Source organism: Triticum dicoccoides, chromosome 7A (genome assembly GCF_002162155.2).
Source record: "Triticum dicoccoides isolate Atlit2015 ecotype Zavitan chromosome 7A, WEW_v2.0, whole genome shotgun sequence".
NCBI classification, from domain to species: domain Eukaryota; kingdom Viridiplantae; phylum Streptophyta; class Magnoliopsida; order Poales; family Poaceae; genus Triticum; species Triticum dicoccoides.
Genome location: NC_041392.1, coordinates 606,631,819 through 606,654,632, shown reverse-complemented (window position 1 = coordinate 606,654,632; position 22,814 = coordinate 606,631,819). Strand labels below are relative to the sequence as shown.

The window sequence follows — 22,814 nt, the reverse complement described above, 5'->3', positions numbered from 1 at the left end:
CTTATGGAAACATTAATCAAACGATTAAAAAATCAGGAGAAAGTGTAGTGTTATATCTCTAAATATATCTCTACTCCTAATGTCTCAGTTGGTAGGTCGCGTTCCGGGTTTTATTTTCGTCCCACCATTATCGTCCGGTTTTTTTTTCGTCCCACCATTCACTGGTTTTTTTTTGTAGGTTTTTTTTCGGGGGTTTTTTCGTCTGCTCCTCTCGATCCCTAGAACGACGCCGCCGCCCGCCCCTTCCAGCCCCAGACTCCCGAGCCCTAGCCGCAACCCCAACCCCATGGAGGTCGAGATCAAGCTCCGGCTCCCCGACGCGGCCGCACACCGGCGCCTCTCCTCCTTCCTCGCGCCCCGCCTGCTCCGCACCGACGCCCCCGCGTGGCCCCTCGCCGCCGCCACCGCCGCCCAGCGGGTCCGCCTCTACGGCACCGACGACCGCGACCCCTCCCGTGCCGTCCTCACGCTCAAGCGCCACCCGCGCATCGACGCCGGCGTCAGCCGCGTTGAGGAGGTCGTGGAGCCCCTCGACCCCGCCCTCGTCCTCACCTGCGTCGACAACCCCGCCCGTCTCGGCGCGGTCGACTCCCCCATCGTCCGGCTCGTCTCCGATGAGTATGGCCTCGGCAGGGACAAATCGCCGTTTGTCTGCCTCGGCGACTTCCGGAACACCCGCGGTGTGTATGAGCTCGAGGAGTGCGAGGGGCAGGGGCTCGTGCTAGAGCTCGACGAGACACACTTCGATTTCGGCACAAACTACGAGATGGAGTGCGAGACCGCGGAGCCCGACCAGGCCAAGGAGGTCCTGGAGCGGCTGCTCACCATGGCTGGGGTGCCGTATGAGTACTCCCGGAGCAATAAGTTCGCGTGCTTCATGGCCGGGAAGCTGCTTCCGTGACTAGGTTTGTGGTTGGTCTTTACCGTGTCCCAAATGATGATTAAACCGTGGTTGCTATAAAACTTGTGTTTCATTAGCACTTTCTTGCGACAATAGGCTTTGTGGCGAGTGATTTCAAATCTCACAAATGTAATGTTTAGTTCTGTTACATTCTGGTATTTGATAACTTTCATCCAAGAATACTATCTTGGGTGGCAGCATAGCAACACAAGGGTTTGCATTTCAATCCTCGTAAAAAAACTTGTCCTAGAGCATGATCCGACAACCGCTGGGAAGAAGCCGGGGCTGGTATGTCTGGTTCATTTATATACAGGACATACAATCTACTCCCTTTGTTTCTAAATATAAACCTTTTTAGAAATTTTAATACGGACTACATTCAGATGTATATAGATGTATTTTAGAGTGTAGTTTCACTCATTTTGCTTTGTATGTAGTCCACATTAGAATATCTAAAAGGGCTTATATTTAGGAACGGAGGGAGTAGCTAGGAACAAACTGAATTTCGTATGTCCACCACATGGTTATGGGCAATGGGCCTGCTATTGCAGTCTCACCACACCACATCTTGTTCTGCTCTCCGGTGCAGATGGGCATCCTTAGATTCACCACCTCCCTGATGAGCTGCTTCTTGTCTTAACCCACCTTCCTGATGAGCTTCTTCTTGGTCTCAGGCATACACGGTCATGGTTGGTATCTAAGTTGCCACCTGACAGATCTGTTCTTATTTTTTATTAGGTACCTAAAAGGCTGAACCTGATCTTTGATGAACTAGAAGGCCAAGATACCAAGGTATGCCTGAGTTCATAGCTTGATTCATTATCATATAATTACTGAAACATGCAGCGACATATGATTAACCTTTGTACTTTATACTTTGCTAAAACATTTAGGACTCGAGTGGGCGACTCCAAGAATGGGTACTCCTGAAACTTTAGCCAGTGGCCATGTTGATGGTACTTTTTGGGAACAGAGGAGGGCGTGTGTTATTGTTCAAACCAGGTGCCTGATTTTTTTTTAATCTTTAGCCAGTGACCACATTGCTGCCCTAAGCGATGAACAGGGGAGGGCGTGTGGTATTGCAGTTAACTATGTGTCATCTGGTCATCATAGTGATTGGTAGATTAAAACCGTAAGCCACCTCTGAATTCATATCGAAGGTAGTTCACCAAGATCTGTGGTTTTTATTTGCATTTTATAAGTTTTAGAGTTTCATGTTACTGCTTTAAATACGTAATTATGGTTTCATCTTCCCTTTTTAGCGCCAGTCATGCGAGCTGGTCTTTTTCTGCTTTGATCTCCAAGATGTCGGAAAACACTAATGACAATTTATTTTGAGATTGCCATATTCTTTCTACCTAATTTGTGTTCTGTATAAAATGTACAATGTTTCCTTTCCTGGAACTTTAGGGGCCTGATCAATTGAACAAGTATATTGGGGAGAGTGAATCAGAAGTAAGGAAAATATGAACCCGTGGAAGCACTAACTCACCATACATCCTATTTTTTTGAGGTAATTTTTTATGTTTAGCTGATTGCGTGTGTGGATTTATTCTTTCGGGGACACTTGGTAGTTACTTTGTACAATTATGAATGCGTTGTACATCTGTCATGTGATTTATGAATGTGCAACGCGTGGAATTAAATTGTTTGACCATGCCTTCCTTGTTTAAGTAAAACTAAGTAGTTGTGGCAGCTTTGGATGAGAGAACCCAATTCCTGGTAAATTGGACACCATCAATGAGTTCGTCGAGTTTGATTGAACTCTCATACTTTGAACATGCTCTATTGAAAGCAAGGCCATCCCTGTCATAACAGGTACAGTAAAATGCCAACACATATATGATTGATGTTATGGCAGTATACTTGACTTTGGGGATGACGAGATCGACGGAAGCAACAAGAGCCCACGACTCATGAGTTCAGCGGCGTCTGCACGCCCTACATGTAGTTGTGCACCTCCTCCTCCTGTTTTCTTGCATGTGATCAATGGTTTCAGATCTCTATTTATCACGGATTAGAATACATATTCTGTAACATTGCTTTCCTACATTTGGTGGATTATTGCATTTGTATTTTTTATTGTTATCATCTAGAAGATTATATTCTGTATGAATGCTTTTAACAATGCTTCGTCAGGCTGTTCCCGCCGATGCTGCTGTTCATGCCGTACCCCCAGTGCCTAGCATCACCGGCAACAAGTTCAGCGTTGTCCGACAAGGTGTCCTGCAGGGACAACCTCCGTCGACCTGTCACCGAACTTCAGTATGCATGCTTTGTTCTCTGAAACTGAATTCAGACTTTGAGTACTACTTTTATTTGAAAGAAAATATGTGCGTGATTCCACAACTTATGCCAAAATGCATAGCATAGCTTGGTATACACGAATTGCAATCTGAACGTTGTTCTCGGTGTCGTCGTCCTGCTTTCTGGTTCTCTTTTATCTGTCATCTTATATCTCTGCTTTCTGCTTTCTGGTGCCTAAACCGAACCGTCGAATCTGTAAATATGTACCAATACCAGTTTGAACCAGGGGATGGTTGGTTGTTTATGTGTGCTGTTAATGAGTTCATTCTGCTCTCTAACTCATTGAATTTTTGGATGTCAATCAACAAGCTTCCCCTGACTGACTGATTGATTGATTGATTGATTTTTGGCCGGTGCTAGCTTGTGTGTCTTGTGTCGGGCGAGGGAGAGGGACGATGTGCATACGGGGTTGCAGTGCAGAGGCGCCGGTGGTTTCAAGTTGCAGGGCTGGGAGGTGAGGGAGCACAATGACAACAACACTACGTCTCCCTTCTCTCTGTTATCTCTCTTTGTACTGAATTGTCCCCTCTTTATTGCAGAAATTTCACGGCAACCAGGAGTAACAATACTTTTGGTTACTTGGGAATACGATGATGTTCTGGTGACGTGGAACATGCTGAGATTTGGACTTCAATCCTTGATTGTGCACGGGTATGCATGCTTCACACCCATGCTGCAAACATATTTTCATTTTCGAAGAAGTAATAATACTATAACTACAAAATTCATGTTGCAGATTTATGCTCCATGTAGTATACTGGTCCATTATAGCTTTATTCAGTTCACCGTTTGCACCATCATGTTCTGAAGTTTGAAATGTACTCCCTTTTTATGTAGGGATTTCCGAAACAAGCAGAAGACTAATAACTTATACGACATCAAAGATCTCTGAGATTTTAGAGTATGCACCATATTGATTTACTTATCGATTTATTCACACGTATATTGAGTTCATGATGGAAATATATACGAGTATTTTCATTGTATGGAATTATTTTAATTACTACGAGATGGAATTTGGGAATTAGTCTTACAAAGCTTCCAAAATCACTAAAGTTATACAGCTACTACAGAACTGGTTAAAATCAGTGATGTTCTATAATATCTACATGACTGATTACAACACTGCTCATGTGATTTGGTACTTTACTATATGGTAGCTTGTTTTACCCCTGAGGCGAGCTAATGATTGGGAACTTACAGTGCCAAACTGACCTGCATATTCTGTCAAACATTTTGTTGCAATATTTAGGATCAGCATGGAAGCTGAATTTGTCACCTGATGTTGTTTAATTGTGTGCTACTAAATTCATTGGTTGCCAAGCCTTAAAACTATCTGTAATAGCATACCTTGTTTTCAACATCATTGGCTTGTTTAGAATGCTAAACTGAAGAACTGAAGTACTGAACAAAACAATACAGAAGTCAGTAAAAAGTGTTTAAGAGGAATTTTTGGTCTGTAGTCTGTACTAATAAAATCTTGTGGTCATTCGTTTTGACCTGATCCAAGGCAAGGCCTATCAGTGTTAACTCCCAGGCTGTAAAAATTGAATTGATGATTGCATACTCTCGTGTGGATTTTTTATGTGCATGCACGACAACCATTCATTTGTGCCTTTCATCATCAGATCAAATGGCAAGTTTATTGTCTGATTAATTAGAGGTTTCTATTTTGGAATGGAATTTTCTGAATTTTTGCTATCTCGCTGGTCCTTACTAATTCAATATATACTAGGATTTGAAGTTGTGATCATCCATTGTTCTACTGTGGAGACTAGGATAAATGATTGCAGTTGCAGGGCCGCCGCCGTTGCTGAACACAAACGGGGCTCGGAGCAGGCCAAACTCTGATGTGGACCGGGCAACGGATCGTGGAGAGGCGCCCAAGGATTTTTTTTGCTTCTGTTGATTGTGCCATCCAATTGGTTTAGAATTTTCACCATTGCTAATTACTAGGGGAGTATGGGTGCCGGACCTGGTAAGTGGCCTGCACGCTACTCTCTTGCCAAATAATTTGCAACCATGCTTGCACTGAATTTTTATTTATTTCCCGCTGGACCTTACAACAACTTCGTGATGTAGCACTACTTTGCACTAGCATGCACCTGCAGATATAATATGGAAAATGACTGTCATTTAGAATTACTTCCAAGCTGCATCGTCTATCTGAATGTCAGCCTGAAACCACTAGCTGCCACACATAAAATTTTGGAAGTTGTACGTAGTCCTCCTTCTTTGAGCCAAAATTTATGTCTATGATTGATGAATCAATATAATTTTTTTGTTCAAGCTGGATCCAATAGAACATGGCTTTGGTGGTAGTTCCCAATACATGTAGAATTTCTATCCTTCTATATGTGTACTGAAACTATTTAAGGTCACTATGTAGTAAATTCATCATACTATATGTCCACGGAAACCACTTAAGGTCAAAAGTGACAAGTAGAACCACATGCATCGTTTTGGGTAGTCTAACTTGATTCTATGATCGGTGCTTTTTTATGTGGAATATATTCTGGAGCGGTTGCTGGTGTTAGGGATGCATTTATATATGGGATAATTGCATTAGCTATTTCATACGATTGGCATGCAAGGATTTTTCTTCTTTAGTATAACTCTCGGTATTTTTATTTTTTCTTTTATTGTTTCTAGAATGCATTTCCACAATAGAGATGGGAAATGGATAAATCGTTGTCGTCCTTCAGTGAGCAGCCGAGGAGGAGCTCCTCCATGCTGATGATGTGGAAGACAGATACCCTGTCCGCGACGCCCGGTTCTGGCCTCATATACATGTAAGTACCCGTTCGTTCATTAATAGATAGCATATAAGAAAGTGTGCCGTCTGAATTTGGATCATGCCATGCACAAGACTATTCAGATTGTTTTCTTGAGGAAAGTGAGTATTCAAGTTGGTTAGATGAAAGTGTATCATCATTTTTCATGAAAAATAATTTCATAATACCATATTGCAGTGACTTCCTATGTCATCAGCAAATGCAGTGGAGAAGAAGCCAGTTCACCACATGATCATTTATTTTGTTATTGTTTTTTTACTATTCCCTGTTCCATGTATAATCAGAAAAAATAAAACTCCTCCTTTCGGCCCATACTAGGAGTCTGGAAGTGATACTTTTGTGAGGAGTGCTGGAACATGACTGGATCAAGTGAGACAGAGAACGATGGATGAAAGAAAGAGATCAGAAACGGGATTCACTCTTGACCACCTCATACATACATTGGTAAGAGCTTGTCACCTCATACATATCTCTTGTAGCTATATAGGGCTCTTTTCGTATTCTAGGAAATTTTAAAATTATATTTTACTAGGGATGTAAGTATCAAATGCTAGATATGTGATCTAGAGATTTTAGACTTTCAGGATTCAACCATCAGTTGTCTTCCTTGAATATTTCTTTATTTTTGTAGGGCAATCTGTTTTTTTAATCCTTGAAGCGCCATTCAGAACATATGATCGTGGTTGTCAAATTCCTATGAAATACATACCTTTGATCTCAGTTTTATAGGGAAATTAACATGATCTCATTTTTATCATGCTGACAATATATTATGTTATACCTTTGATTTTGGTAATGGTATGTTTTCCCATGATTGCTGTCATTTTGTTGTCCTACATGTGTCTGTGCGTTGGGATATTATGAAGAAAAGTTGCAGCTATCCATACATCATTATTTATGGCAGAAGGGAAATCTACTGAATCACAGTCACATTTCCTAAAACTCTCGAATTCCAACTTAGCGGTGTTGATGACCATGATGAAACTGTGAAATATTAAGCGGTACTTTTCCATTGATTCTTTCATTCTCATCGTATCATTGATGTGACTGTGTGACTCAAGTTTTGATTTCTCCCTCACCTTTTAAGTTCAAAGTAGTATTCAACAAGTTGTTGTGTCGAATATAAATCTCTGAAACACTTGCTACATAAAGGTTCAGTTATATCATCAATAATGCCAATGCTTCTGGCTGCTGTTGCTGGCTCCTAACAGCAAAATCAAGTCTGGAAACACGTATGGTAATGGTGTAATAAAAAAAATCGAGAGAGGTTTTGAGTATGCTTTCTTAGCTATGACACATTGATTTAGCTTACTTTGCTAGGATACTAGAACTAGCACTCTACGAGTGAAATAATTTATTTATTTAGCACCATTGTCAAATTATTACTTTGTATTCCTGAAATTTTAATATAACTGAATGTGGTGAAATGCAGTGAAAATATTGTTGTTTTTGATTTAAAAAATGGCTAAATTGGAGGAAAGCATTTCTGCTACATTCATCAGCAATACTGCACCATATATTGTAGAAGCTTAGGCCACTAAATCAGTTGTTTCTGATGGATCTTCTTGGACTCAACAGTATCAATCTACTTTCGAGGCATGTGGTTTATTTTATTCTTCAGCTCAATGGAAAACCATGGCAAGTTCTGTTTTACCTTTAGGGTGTTGTAAAAATAATTTCAATGAGACCAATTAAGTGACTAGCCTATGGAACAATGATGATCTGTTGTTAAAATAAAATAAAAAAAGATAAACAAAAAATGATGATCTATTGTTGATTGTCTTCAATAGAAACAAACATGTTCATAGTTTTCTTGTATTTTTTCTTCGATGTGACTCTTTGCCTGACATGTTGATGTTACTATGTATCCCATATTTGACTTCACATAAGGAATGTCCATCCCTGAAGCACAACCTCGCGTACATTGTTAAGTGAACCAGACTAAGTCCGGAAGAAGATTGAAAATTTCAAATGTGAGAATGACAACTACAGGAAGACTATAAGACTTTATATCGATTCTTCTTGTATAATCACTAGAAATGCCTAGGGCCAACTTTATAATGATTTTTTTCTAGACAGGAGCGCCAAGTGATTGAGTCATTCATCGCTATGGACGTGAATATCTGACAAGGGCCACCTTGATCAGAATCTCTTGATAAACCAGTCCTTCCAAAAAGACAAGCAAATCCTGCCAGCAAAATCATATTACAAATAGACAGGACACAAGGCATCCCAGACCACACAAGCAAGTAAATGATCAATATAGAGGTTTGAATGATTGATCCATACAATATGGGAATACATGCTACATGCTAAACAAGTTAGATGGATCAAAGTAATGATGGTCAATAAAGACGGAAAAATCATGGCACGCAACAGAACGAGTGACCGAGTATAATGAACTTTTTATAGTCATGGATTAGTCATGTGTTAAACAAGTTCTGTTCATGGATTAGTTATTATCAAGCCTGCTGTTCTTTCTATAGTCATGCGCTATTTTTTCAATTGAACACATTGAAGTTCCTATAGATTTTCATGGTTTATGCAAAATAGCTGAGCCTGGTTGTATTATTCATACATATTCAGGATTGTTAGAGTCTAGAATTCATCGGTTTATGTCGTGGAGAGAGCAGTAGTGTTGTTCATCTTCTGGTTTTGATATAATTACTAACATTTATTCATTTCAAAAATTAGTGGATTAGTGCATGCTAACAAACCCTGTACTGTCAAAACATTGTTCCAATGTCTCTTAAAATATATATTTTCATAGAGGGTCGTTCTGACAAGTGTGGTAGCATGCTGATCCAATAAAAGACCGGCGAAGACAAGATCAAGTTCCGCCACTTCTGCTTTGAAGAGACTGCTACCAAGCTGTACCTCAGCCTCAAGGACAGGAATGACTCCAGTTTGGGGTTTAACATGCTGCTCGCAAATCCTAATACAATATTTGAGTCTCACCATGTTGCTTCCATTATAAAATGTGGCTTCGTGATGGCAGTATTGCCAACATTGACCTCATCGAGTCCACCAAGATTAATAAGCCTGGGATCAAGGATGCAGGTCCCTATCACATTCAGGCACATATATTCTCATATGTAGTCTGATATATTCAGTGGTAGATCCACCAGGTATACCATCAAGGTTAAGATCAACATGAATAACTCCATTGTGTAGGGCTAATAACTCTAGGTTCAGTGGGAGGGAAACAATTGTGTAGAATGCCCTATCGTTTGATGTGATATATGCCCAAGAGATTAGGAGTCCTTGATTGTAATATGTGCCAATTCTTAAAGAAAGCAAGGAGTGAAGTAGAAGCTTCACCATTTGAGCACCAATGACGTATCATTGACTACAATGTTCATCAAGTTGCTTAGAAGATATATGAGTAAAAGTATTATCATCTGTAAATATTCTTTTCAAGTGAGATGAGCAGCAGTACCAAGATAGATAACAATGTTAAAGTATCTTTAGATTTTTTTTCATTTTTTGATAGAGCTGGCATTTATTTGGATATAATTTTCCATGGTGGGGAGAGATGGCGACGGCGCGGGGTGAGTAGGTTGGGGGAATGAGATATGAGTGTGAGCAATGTGTTGTGGGCTGAGAGAGTGAATCGCCTTTTTTAGATAAGAAGAAAAGGAGTTGTTGATTTCTTTTTAAGGGAAAAGCCATTGTTTGCTTTGAAAGAAATGTCACACATTTTTTATAGTGAATAATATCATGTATCCTAATAAGTCATTTCTATGGAATAATTACCAACAAGTGATTCAAAGGTGAGCCATATCGAAATTGGATGTGACCCACTCTAATAGAAGCCACGATGCCACTCACTTCAACTAAAAATGTCACATGCTGTTATCTAGCAGCTAACCGATGAATATATCTTTACTTTTTCGGGTCAGAGTTTAAAACTGATGACTTCGAATGATGCTTTGATGGATTGGACCGAGACCTCGTCGAGTTTTACACAATCAGAAGAGGTGCATACAAATAATAATTATTTTTTGTATATATTTTGCACATGATAACACAAAAGGTATATTTTTACATATATGTTTATTATTGTAGGGGATGAGAGAGATAAAGATGAATTATGTCGACGTTTAAAAACATCGACAAGGGTCCCCATGCGATGTCATTGAAAGGCGCAAAAATATCATCAAGTTTTATACACCAACATGAAAAAAATTAAAGACCCGTGGCAACGCACGGGCATTGTACTAGTCTACTCCTAATGTCTGAGTTAGTGAATAGTCTCCGCGGTTTATTTTCGTCCCACCTTTCGCTGGTTTTTTTGTCTCTCCTCTCACCTCCGTTCACGTGCAACCCTCCTACGAAAAAAACCATACGACAAAAAAACTACAAGCGATGCCTCCTGCCCACAGCAGATCGTTCTCCGCTGCCAACCATCCCTTGGCACGCCCGATCCACCCCTTCGCCCCCGCCGGACATCCATTCCTGAGCCGCGGCCGATCCTAACCTTCGTAGTCGCCCTCGTACATCAAAGCCGCCGCCCGTCCATTGTATGATCCGCTTCAGGAGACAGCGCCGCGATCCCGTTTAGGAGACGCCGGCGATCACATCCAGGATCCGACAGCGATCCCCTTCTGGACACGCACGCCCATCCCCTGCGCAGGCGCTGATCCTCGTTGAGGAGCCGCCGATCACACCCAGGATCCGACGGCGATCCCGTTCAGGAGCAGGTATTGCAAGTTCATACCTATCTTCAAATACCTGGCACTACATCCAGGAATAATCGCATGAGTTCAAATTAGAAACAATCGCACGAATTCATATACATCCGGAATAATCACACAGTACCTATCTTCAAATACCTGCCACTACATCCAGAACAGAGCTCAAATTAGGGATCCAACATATCCGCTTAGTGTGCATATACATCCAGAATTATTACTACATCTTTCGACTGTTGGCACAGAAAGACCCATTCGTCTTTGAACAGAGCCGCTTAGGACCTGCTAATTCAACCTCAGGACTTCCTTCCTCGGAGCAACTGAGGCACACCCAGACTGAAAATGACAAGAAATAACTGTTTAAGAAAGTTGGCACGGAACCGCTTAGGAGCTGCTAATTCCATACATCAACTTCATGACGAACTGTTTATGAAAGTTGCCATACAACTTCATGCACGCTTGTACTTACTTGGCTTGCTCACTGTTGGAAACATTCACAGCCTCTATTCTTCTCACTTGACCTGCTTAGTGTGCTGCTTGTTCTTCTTACTTTGCCAGAACTGTAGGTCTGCAGCCTGTCCAAGAAGCAGACTCAAATAACCCAATGTAACAGAAAAAAACAGGGGCACAAGTGCTTTTGCCTCATAACAAACCACCAAAAAAAGTATGATCACAACTTATGTGGTATCTGTGTACAGTAAACCTCCCAATACAATAAGCCTTGATACGTACTCCCTCCGTCCCAAAATTCTTGTCTTAGATTTGCCTAGATACGGATGTATCTAATACTAAAATGTGACTTGATACATCCATATTTAGACAAATCTAAGACAAGAATTTTGGGACGGAGGGAGTACTTGTGGTTCCACTCCCACCGGTCTTGGAGTTTAAGATGTTTCTCATGTAGCAATACCCTACTTCAGCCCTGTTGTCCATACGCGAAACTCGATCACATCTACACGAAATCTCAACCTGCTCCAGTAAAACACCAAAAATGAATCCAAAAATCAAACGTGAAGAAACTTAGCAGTCTGTACTTATCTGCTTGACAAAAGCAGTTCACCAAGTTAATTCACATAATCAGTTCACAAGCCATCGCTAAGAGTTCAAAATCTGTACTTATAGGTGCGTATGGGGAATCCACAAAGCAAAGCAGCGGAACGTATGACATCGTCAGATGTACCTCCAGGTATATGTTCGTCTATAAAACTTGCTATACATGTCAAGCACCATCCCGTTTGTGATTTCGTGTACTGAAGTTGTTGCAGATCTTGGATGGGACAAATGATGATGAGAACTACCCAAGTTTGCCAGGTATGAGGCTATGCGGATATAATCATAATTTAATTCTCATTATGTGATCAATTATATCTCACTGACTTGTATGAATAACCCTCAGAACGGGTTTTTTTTGCGGAATAACCCTCAGAACGGTTGATACTTGAACCGGCCGAACAAACGGTTGTTCCCCAATGCACTGACGGTGATCCGCATAATGAGATTGTGAGTACTGAAGTTGTTGCGGATCAGATGGAGGGGACAAACGTTGATTATAATTACCCTATTAGTCCAAGTATGAGGTTGTGCGGAGAGAGTACTCATAATTTTATTCTCATTATGTGATGAATTATATCTCTGTTACTTGTATAAACCAACTTTAGATCGGTCCATACCTGAACAGACCGCACAACCGGTTGTTCCCCAACCCACTGATGGTGATATCACAAAGGGAAACGTTTGCTGCCGGCGCGCCGGCCGAGCGTTCGGCCGGTCCCACGGCGCGTTCGATCAAAACAGATCGCACGTCTGTACACGAACGAAACGCACCGCTTTTTTGTGGGTCCAGCAACCGCTCCTCCTTCTGCCTTATCTTCTTCCGCAAATCACTCTCGTCCACTCACTTTTCTTCTTCCTCTGTTTGCCTGAGCTATCTCCTACTCTTCTCTGTCTCTCTCGTCCATTTTCTCCTCCCATGAGCACCACAAAGTGAACCATCGACCCAGCACCATACCCTCATTTTTCTCTCTCAGCTGCATCTGCAACTGCTCAAGACGACGACTGCCGCATCAGGGGGCGGGCCGTGGTGCTGGAACAGAGTCCGACGATGCTGGAACCAGCAGCTGCCGGAGGTGGAGGCGGCGACAAGTGCTGGAGATCCGGCGAGTTTTTTTGCTGGAACCACGAAGGCTTTTTGCTGGAACCAGCTCTAATTTTTGCTACCATTGTATTTGATTTTTTTTGTTGGAATCAAGCCAGATTTTGCTACTACGTTTGTTTTTTTGCTGGAACTAGTAGAGCAATTTGTTACCACCATGTTCGTTTTTTGCTAGAACTAACCAAAATTTTGTTGCTTTGCTTGTTTGCTGGAACCTTGTGTACCACTTTTTGCTACAATAGTTTTGTGTTTTGCTACTACCGACGCTCTCATTTGCTACATCCTTTTTCATGAGGATACCGAGGATCATGACTATGTTTTTCTTGTTGTAACCATTGTCGATTTTTGCTACTACCGGCGAAGCCCCGAGCTGGACCAGAAGCTGTTTTTGAGCGTTTCTGCAATTTTTGTTGCAACTTGCAACTGACACCCGCAAAAGCTTCCATCGACATGATTTTTTGCTACAATTTGAGCTGCATCCGGCTGTTAGGTTTCCTCGACGGTGGCGAGTTTTTTGCTTACCGGCGAGCTGCGTCGGCATTCGGCGATGGCGAGCTGCGTCGGCGTGCACAGTTGCAATCTCATCTTGATTGGGGCGACGAGACCTGCAAGCGGGAGACGGCTTGGGGCGACGAGCAAGCGACAAGGACGTTGGCGAGGGCCGCGACCGGCGACGAGGACGGCCGGCGAGGGCCGCGACAGGCGACGAGGATGGCCGGCGAGGGAGACATCCATAGAGCGTGTGCCCCGGCGAGATGAAGGGATAGACGAGATGCGAGAATCCTTCGTATGGGCGAGAAGATGCAGTGCATCGGACGGTTACAATCCAGATCCACGATATCGTACGCCTGCAGGCAGACCGGCCCAAATTTGGGCCGGCGCGCCGGCGCCTAGTACGGCCCTATCACAAATGCTCAGCGGCCTTCCCATCTGATCTCATGTGAGTATCAAACATAATGAATAATTGACGCTCTCCGATTAACAGTAAACTGACTCGTTATGTCCACTACCGGTCATTTTTACATCAAGCAGACAACCCAGCAACCTCATCAAGAGATAAGAGAAGGATGTTCCACCGAGCCTCCTCAGAGCTCAGGCACTCTCGGTCGTCGGATCGTACTGCTTGATGCATTTTCGGCCGTCGGATCGACCCGCTGGATGACCTCGTCCGTCGGATCAAAAAAAGTTACCGTCTCATTCGTGCGACCGCGCGTAAATAGCCTGCCCCGCCGGGGGCATTTTCGTCATTTCACTCGCAGGGGGTATAAAAGGCCACGGCTCGCGTGGAGATGACCTAGCCGGCTCGCTCCCGAGCGCATCCTCTCCCTCTCTCGCTCGTTCCCCTCCCCTCCCGCGCACCTCCTCTCCTCTTCCTCTTTCCCTTAGCGCCGCCGCCCCTGCCTCCTTCCATGCCGCCGCCCGGCCTCCTTCTCCTCTTCCTCTCGCCCCTAGCGCCACCGCCCCTGCCTCCTTCCCCACCACCGCCCGACCAACTCCCCTCACGTCCTCCTCCTTCCACCCCCTTCGATTTGGCGCCGCCCAAACCATGGAGAGCGGCCAAAGGAGCAACGACGGCCAGCCCCTGCCTCCTCTCCAGCACGTCCAGGGATCCATAGGTATGTGTCTATTTTGTTTTGTTCTTTGTCATTGGTTGCTGCTAATCTTTGATTTTTGCTTTCTTTTTCATGCAGATTGGTCCACAATTACCTGATTCTCGTCCTTCTGGTCAAACCCCTGGTAGGCGCCTCCTTCGATCTGTGCGTGCACGTCATCTATTAGCAGCCTCACACATCCTCTTCCACGGATCTTCAGATCAACCCCTCTTCTCCTCCTTTCCCCTCTTCTTTCCATACCTAGGTGTAGGATTGTATGGCAATATGCATTTTTGGCCTCGCCTCTGTTCTGATTGTCGGTCATGTATTTTCTGGTAAAAGCCAAAAGTATTTATGTCTTTGTGCATTGGATGTCGGTGGTTTCCTGTCTTCACTGCTTGTTTTTAGTGGAGTCTAATTATATGTCTTTTGTTCCTTGTCTGCATCCTGGTAGGGCCTATGATTGTTGGTCCTTTCACCTTTGTGCATGGAATGTTGGTGGTTTTGTTTATTTGTTGTTTTATTTATTGTTTCTTTTTACTGTGCTCCTATGATTTCAACAATAACTGAGGCAAGGGTGCCATGATCTGAGTTTCCAAATCTTGAATAGCAATTATGGTTTAATCAATATTTGCATTAGTGAGGAGCCGGTGTGGCCACACAAGGTGTTTTTCTCAATCAGATCACATGCATCTCTTAAAAATTATACAATAGCAAGTGTGATTTACAGATTATTAGATATTATCGGTCTATGCTTCATGTGGTTGTAGTGTTCTTACATCTAGATCTATGGACAGGGTCAGTTGCTCCTATCTGGACGAGCTTTGTTAGGGTCATGTGGTTGCTGCTGCTACCACTTTGTCGGGGTCAAGGGTTAATAAAACTCAGGTTATTCCTCGATCCATAATTCTAGCATCTATAGTCAGGCTATCACTTTAGTCTTTTTTGCCTTTCTCTGACAGGTCAATTGATGTTGGGCACCAATCTTGCTCCTATTTGGGTGGGCTATAGCTTTGTCAGGCTGCCATCATATTCTGATCTTCCAGTGTTCCTTCTGCGGTGTGGAGGAGGTGTGGAAGTAGATCGTGGTGACGATTGCGCCATTACATGTTATTATTGTTCATATCTTATCATTAGAAATAGACATGTTATAAGGAAGATGTTACCGATATATTTCTTTCATGGTCAATGATTGTCTTGCTTTTCTGTGTCACATTGCTTATACCTGTCGTTTTCTAAAATTATTGCATGGTAGCTAGCTAATCTCTATGATAATAGTTTCTGAGATTCCAAAGGGTTTTTAATTTTATTTCAAACCATGATAGCATTCCTTACCCGTTGTCACCTTCCTTCTCTATCTTTGCATGATAGCTAGCTTCAAAATGATTGGCACATTTATTAACCATTTCATCTTTTTTGTGCATTGCAGGTTTGCTACTAAATTCACAAAAAACTAGTGTTCTTTTGCATCACCATCCTATGGAGCCATGAGATCTGAACCAATGAATACAGAGAACATTAACTATGTTTGTGGATCACTACATGTTCTATTGGAACAAGGTGAGATCCTTTTTTCAGCACTCGTTTGAACACGTGTTTTGCTTTCTGAGTATAATTGAACATCTTCAGCATCCATGGTGTACTATTCTATATACTTTTTACTTGCAAGTCTGCATCTCTATGTTTCATTGCTATTATAATTATGTACTTGTTAAAAAATTATAAGGGATTTTCTCACCGTGTCGTGTCATCTTTAGTGACTAAAACTATTTTTGTTGTTTGATAAGAATTTATGTCCCTTGTAGTTATGCAGATTGCCCAATAGGTGCCAAACAGGACAGACAAGATAGACACTGCTTTTATCTGCGAATTACTGTTTAAGAGATTCCAGTGTGTGCAACTGCAATTTTTTTGGAAGTGTCTTGGATCTCTATTTAAAAAAAATCCCATTTAGTAGTAGTAGCACTCTCTCAATGCTCACCAGCAGCATATATATATAGCTTTGTTACAAATAGGTTCAACAGCTAGATTCCTTTAGTTGGAACTCTGTAACTCGTTTAATTCTAAGTTGAGAACAGTATAATTGACCTGGTCACCAGCTTACTATATAGTCCAAGTCTTTCTCGTGCACAATGCAGCATTTTGTTCTAGGATTACCTGTGGTGTACTCACTGACATCCACTGCTTGCATAGTAAAAGGTCATAGTGACAACGCCGCTTGGACTGCTTCTGGACTTCCATGGTGACACCAGGCTGTTCCAAGGCCAACCTGAGCTCCTCCTTGTGGTGATGTTAGCCGACGAGCTTCTTCTACCGCCACTCTGTGGACGTCAGCAGGTGAGATATATAGTCTCTACATTTCCATCATGCACAGACTTTGTATGCATGATGCTTCCGTGGATTAGGAGATGAACTCGATGCTCTTACCACGATTTTACTTTTTTGGTTTTCCTTTCCTTTTGTTCTGCCATTATATCATTGTATCTCAATAGGTCCTACGACGGAGGTTGAAGGGTAGTATGATTTGAATCATGCTTGGTCAAATCAATATATAGTGGTTTTGACTTTATGAACATCCAGCTCAATTCTCTGGATGCCTTGTGCTTGTGCATATATAATTAGCTCTCATCTTTAGTTTAACTTTGGAATGAGAGTGAGATTCATGGTTGCAGTATCTAATTTTATAATGAATGGGCAATCTGTGGCCATCTATAGTAGAATTTGGATCATTGATTGATGGAGAAAGACAAGGGTCAAAGTGCTTTTTTTCCAAGGTAACCACCACTATTTTGTTTAGGCTTATGTGCCTGATGTTTTTTAGGATCTCTGTGTCAAGGAGATATATCTAAGTAGTGTCATGTTCTAATTCTAAAAGATGAGAAAGCTAAGAACTTCGTAATTACATAGTACATCATGGCTGGAGCGTAGAGGTTTGGGATGTGCAAATCTTGATTAAAAGTATATTTATTTGTATTTACAACAACACACTGGATCACATCCGGTAAATATTTTTGTAGAATATCAGCCAAGTTTAGAACTTTTGACCACAACAGCTGAAAAACCGAAGTAAATCCATCATATATATATTCAGTTCAGTAAAGTATATAATCAGGATGCTAATCTTTGACCTAGATCCCCAAACCGTAACCCTGGCTCCTCTCTCTACTCGGCACCGCCTACACCAGCGGCTTCGACAGTCAATCCTCAGCGCCTGTCGCGACAAAGGTGAATCAACGCTAGGTTCCACTATCTTTTGTTCTCTAATTTGTCCTCGCCCCAATCTGAACCTATCTGAGATGTGGATATGTGTAGGAAGGAAACAAATTATTTTGTATGCCATTATCTTTAATAGAAAGTCGATGATTTGTATATGCGTGCATACCTGACAATCTGCTTATCGTGGCAGCTCTGGAAGGAGTGTGATTGTGCTAGCAGAGTAAAATACTGGAATCGCTCTGACTGCTCCTGGACTTCCAAGGTGACGCTGGGAGATTCGTTCTGCCACTTTGCCTATACTCCACCTGATCACCGTTCATCCAGGTCTGCTAATTTTTTACCACCCTCTCTCTCACTGTGTGTGGACACCCCTGGCTATGTGTATATATATGGAGTTAAAAGGACATGTGCCCATGGACAAATCATGTGATTTCTTTAATTTCATGAATAATGCTCCAGCCTTGTAATTCTAACTTATGTATGTAGTTTTGACAAGGCAAATACATTTTATTTAGAACTGAATATGCATTACCCTACCATTAGCACTTTCTATGGGTTCTCTCACTAACAAAAAAGTAATATACTTTTACTATTTTCCGTAAAGATGAACTTGGCTCCAAAAAAAAGTTCATTGCTCTCCTCTTTGAAAAATTCCTGAATTAGTATGTCAATTCCATGTGCAGAGAAAAGGAGAGGAAGGGGATGGATGAGCAAGGACCAGAAGGACCAGAAGAAGAAGGGCAAGGGAGATGGGGCGATGTGCATGTCCATGGAGGTCTGCCCCCCCTCCCTCTACTCCTCTCTTCTCTTTCGGTCTTTCCTTGTACTACAGCAGCCCTTAATCCCCTTTGATTCGATTTGTTCACTTGTGTTACTTGTTGTCTCCTAAGAAAAACAAGAAAACCTAAATAAAATTGTATTGAAAGTGGTTGAATTTCCAGATTGTACACATTTTTGTTGTAGATTAGGTAGTCAGATTTAACAACTATTGGCCATATAGGTAGTTGAAAGTAGTACTTGAGCTGGACACAGGTTTCTTAGTTACACGGTTCCCATTAAGTACGGCCGAGGTCGTTCATGCTCTGTAGTCTATCGTCTAATGTGCTCATGAACCTCATCCATGTAAATATGCCTGCTTGGGCCTATGATCAATGTGTGATGTCGTTGTGCGCTCCCCTGTGCATTATCCTGTTATGATCAATGTGTCATGTAGTTTGATATAGGTTCAGTCATTCAGAAAATACTGTATTTTAGTTTTGATATAGGTTCAGAAAATATTATACTGTAGTTTGATATAGGTTCAGAAATTAGTGTAATGTAGTTTGATATAGGTTCAGAATGGACTGTAATATAGTTGTTTAGGAACAATACTTGATATATGGTTAGGTGCAGATTTGGAAGTGCTGTTGTAAAATATTGTACAGTAAATAATATGCATTTTCATTAACAGTAGTTAGCGTTTTTTGTGCCAAGTAACAATTGTGCACTTCTACTTGCAGGGGAAAATTCTAATTTCTTTACAGCAGTGTTTGAACAAAATGGCATATTCCGTGGGCTGGATGATAGAAGGACATTTTGTTGAAGCACTCAAGAGGAGTAATACTATTGTGATGCCAACACATGGTGAATAAACTTTATATTTTGTAATGCTCTAAATCTTGCACTGTGTTGGTTTGTTTCTAATCTAAACATGTCTTTTGGCTTGCTCTAGATTTAGCCTGAACCTTAATTCTTTGTTTGGTCTGAATCTTGCCTGAACCACTTCCTGCAGCTCCTGAATTTAGCTATGAATTATGTCATAATTTTCCTATGACTTATGCCTGAATTCTGTGCTCGTGGGAATGTTGTTGTTGGAAGGTTTTGTTGTATTTTGTGATCTAAAAAATAGGTAATGCTAAAACATAGGATGTCTTGCTGTTAATTTTTTTTGCGGCGTCTTCACCGCCGGCCGTATGCTGCATCAGCGACTGGTTGCGGCAGCAGAGGAGTGCATCTTGCCGCCGGCTATACGCTGCATAGGTTGCGGCAGCAGAGGACACAAGGCCATCGAGGGCGCATGACGCGGAGGCATGGAGCGTCGTCGTGCTATGCTCTGCTCTGTTCGTGCTCGTGAAGTGTTGAGCTCTCTTTTTGGTTTCAGTTAGGTGCTTTTAGTTCAATTAGGCTACTGTCAGATAGAGTGCTTTTAGTTTCAGTTAGTTCAATATATAAAAGGGGACTTTTCTGCAAATATTGCTGGGGTGTGGATGGGACTATGACCAATGTGGCAATTGCGGACCCGATTTATGTACAAGTGAACCCGCAAAACATGTTTAGTGAATGGTTTGTCCAATTTTCAAGTTTTTTTATGTGAAATTATAACGTCGGGACCGGCACCCTCACGCCAAGGCGCGTTCCCGATCTAGTTCATATTAAATGAAGCTTCGTTTGTGCCTCTAAGTTGTCTGACACATGAGTGTGCCACAGACGTAGCATAGAGTGTAAATGGTATTACCTGATTCGTCTTTTGATGTGAACCGTATCATGCTTATAGAGGTTGTGTTGCAGATATTCAAGAATCATATTGCTTTTGTGTTGTTCCAAAGGCTCTAGATGTGTCTCATATAGATGGAGGAAGACATGTGTACATTAATGCAACTGCTCCTTGTGGAACGGAAAAAATAGGCTGATCGGTGCACCTGGCACGTATATATGAGTACAGAGGGGGCCACAACCTCAACTATACAGAGGAACTAGGAGGTGGGCCCAAAACACAATATACACGTACACAATATATTCAACACCCCCCACAGTCGAAGCGGTGCCGGAGACGCAGAGACTGGAACGAAACTCCTCGAAGGTGGAAGTCGGCAGTCCCTTAGTCATCAAATCGGCGAACTGTTGTGCAGTCGGAACATGGAGGACCCAAATACGTCCAGGGGCCACATGCTCGCGCACAAAGTGAATGTCCAGCTCAATGTGCTTAGTCCGACGATGATGAACGGGGTTGGCGGAAAGGTACACCGAAGAAACATTGTCATAGTAGACAACTGTAGCCTGGGAGACGTCATGATGCAACTCCTAAAGTAACTGTCGTAGCTAGGTGCACTCGGCGACGGTGTTAGCCACAACTCGGTACTCAGCCTCCGCGCTAGAGCGCGAAACCATAGATTGTCGCTTGGATGACCACGAGACGAGTGAAGGACCGAGGTAAACGCAGTAGCCAGAGGTGGACCGACGGTTGTCGGGGCAGCCGGCCCAGTCCGCGTCGGAGTAGGCCACCATCTCTAGAGAAGTGGACGCCGTGAGAGTAAGCCCAAAAGCCATCGTGCCGCGGATGTAACGGAGAATCCGCTTCACGAGGGTCCAATGGGAGTCACGAGGGGCGTGCATATGCAAACACACCTGCTGAACAGCATACTGTAAATCCGGCCGGGTGAGAGTCAAATACTGAAGAGCACCAACAATGGACCGGTAGAACGGAGCATCCGACGCGGGAGAGCCCTCGAGAGCAGAAACCTTGGCCTTCGTGTCAACAGGAGTAGCAACAGGGTGACAGTTGAGCATGCCGGCACGCTCAAGTAGCTCGTGCGCATACTTCTGCTGATGAAGAAAGAAGCCGCCGGGTCGCCGAACGACCTCAATGCCAAGAAAATAATGTAGAGCGCCTAGGTCCTTGATGGCAAACTCATCACGCAGCCAGAGAGTAATCTGCTGAAGTAGGGATGCGGAGGAGGCCGTCAAGATGATGCCGTCGACGTAGAGGAGAAAATATGCAATCGTGTCGCCGCGGTGATAGACAAACAATGAGGCATCCGAGCGAGTGACACTGAAGCCAAGTGTCTGAAGGAACCCGACCATACGCTGGTACCAGGCGCGAGGTGCTTGCTTGAGCCCGTAGAGAGACCGGGACAACAATCACACATGCCCAGGAAGAGATGCGTCGACGAAACCGGTCGACTGCTCACAGTAAACCTGCTCCTCAAGATGGCCGTGAAGAAATGCGTTGGAGACATCCATCTGATGAACCGGCCAGCCTCGGGAAACTGCCAGCTGGAGAACTGTGCAGATCGTGCCTGGTTTGACAACCAGGGCAAACGTCTCGGTGAAGTCAACTCCAGCGCGCTGCCAAAAACCACGGACCACCCAACGAGTCTTGTAGCGCTCAAGTGTACCATCTGAGCGGGTCTTATGGCAAAAGACCCACTTGCCGCTAATGACATTGGCGCGAGAAGGCCAAGGAACCAGTGTCTTGGTACGGTTCCGCTGAAGAGCATCGAACTCTTCCTGCATCGTAGCAAGCCAGTGAGGATCACGAAGGGTTGCACGAGCGGACGCAGGGATCGGTGACGGCGCACTCGTGGAGGTGGCGAGAAGATACTCGTTGCTGGAGTACCGTAGGCTCGGGCGATGAACGCCGGCTCGAGCCCGAGTGATGGGGCGAGATGGCAACTCGGCGACTGGCGAGGCGGTCGGCGAAGAAGCCGGCGAGGTGGCCGGGGAAGCCACCGGCGAGACGGCCGGTGAAGAAGCGGCGCCTGAGGCTGCTGAAGCGCCCGAGGCGTGGGGGGCGGGCGAGGCGGGGGCACCGCCTGAGGTGCCCGAGGCGGCTGGGCCGGCCGAGACAGCCGGCGACGGGGCGGCGCCCGAGGTGGCCGGTGAAGATACCGGCAACGGGGCGGCCGGTGAAGATGCCGGCGAAGAGGCCAGCGACGCAGCGGCTGCGGGCGAAGATGCTGGCGAGGCGGGCGATGCCGAGGCCGTTGACGGAGTCGGCGAGGACGTCGTGGGGGCGCGAGTCGCAGCTCGTACCACGGCGGGAGGACCGCCGAAGCCCGGGGGCGGTCCAAGAATCGAGCGGGGCTGTCCACCTGACGGGGCCGCTGGAGGGCCGCCGGTGGCCGGCGGCGACGGGGCGACGGGAGGTACCTGCTGAAATGGAAACATCGTCTCATCAAAGTAAACGTGCCGGGAGGTGAATACACGATGTGAGACGGGATCGTAGCAGCGGTATCCTTTGGTTCTAGGTGGGTAGCCGAGGAAGATACAAGCGACTAAGCGAGGTGCAAGCTTATGAGGCGCGGTGGCGGCAAGGCTAGGATAGCAGAGACAGTCAAAGATGCGAAGGCCATCATAAGATGGGGGCGCACCAAAGAGGAGATGGTGAGGGGCATA

General features: G+C 43.9%; 1 protein-coding gene and 3 long non-coding RNA genes across 4 annotated transcripts; all 4 read left to right on the top strand.

Moving 5' to 3' along the window:
* Positions 1 to 276: 276 nt before the first annotated feature.
* LOC119334215 (triphosphate tunnel metalloenzyme 3-like) lies at positions 277 to 2,436 on the top strand. Its single transcript, XM_037606821.1, has 3 exons — positions 277 to 905; positions 1,640 to 1,693; positions 1,795 to 2,436. Exon 1 carries the CDS (start codon positions 287 to 289, stop codon positions 899 to 901), a length of 615 nt encoding a protein of 204 aa, XP_037462718.1. The 5' UTR covers positions 277 to 286; the 3' UTR covers positions 902 to 905; positions 1,640 to 1,693; positions 1,795 to 2,436.
* Positions 2,437 to 2,514: 78 nt separating this feature from the next.
* On the top strand, positions 2,515 to 6,438 carry LOC119332709. The gene is made up of 8 exons (XR_005161107.1): positions 2,515 to 2,719; positions 3,041 to 3,166; positions 3,569 to 3,662; positions 3,748 to 3,859; positions 4,046 to 4,109; positions 5,008 to 5,186; positions 5,861 to 6,000; positions 6,181 to 6,438. It is a non-coding gene; the product is annotated as an uncharacterized LOC119332709 (long non-coding RNA).
* A 3,982-nt stretch (positions 6,439 to 10,420) lies between these two features.
* Positions 10,421 to 12,394, top strand: LOC119328640. The gene is made up of 4 exons (XR_005159069.1): positions 10,421 to 10,706; positions 11,823 to 11,886; positions 11,966 to 12,011; positions 12,097 to 12,394. It is a non-coding gene; the product is annotated as an uncharacterized LOC119328640 (long non-coding RNA).
* Positions 12,395 to 12,562: 168 nt separating this feature from the next.
* Positions 12,563 to 14,956, top strand: LOC119334614. The gene is made up of 3 exons (XR_005161464.1): positions 12,563 to 13,792; positions 13,885 to 14,468; positions 14,544 to 14,956. It is a non-coding gene; the product is annotated as an uncharacterized LOC119334614 (long non-coding RNA).
* The last annotated feature ends 7,858 nt before the right edge of the window (positions 14,957 to 22,814 follow it).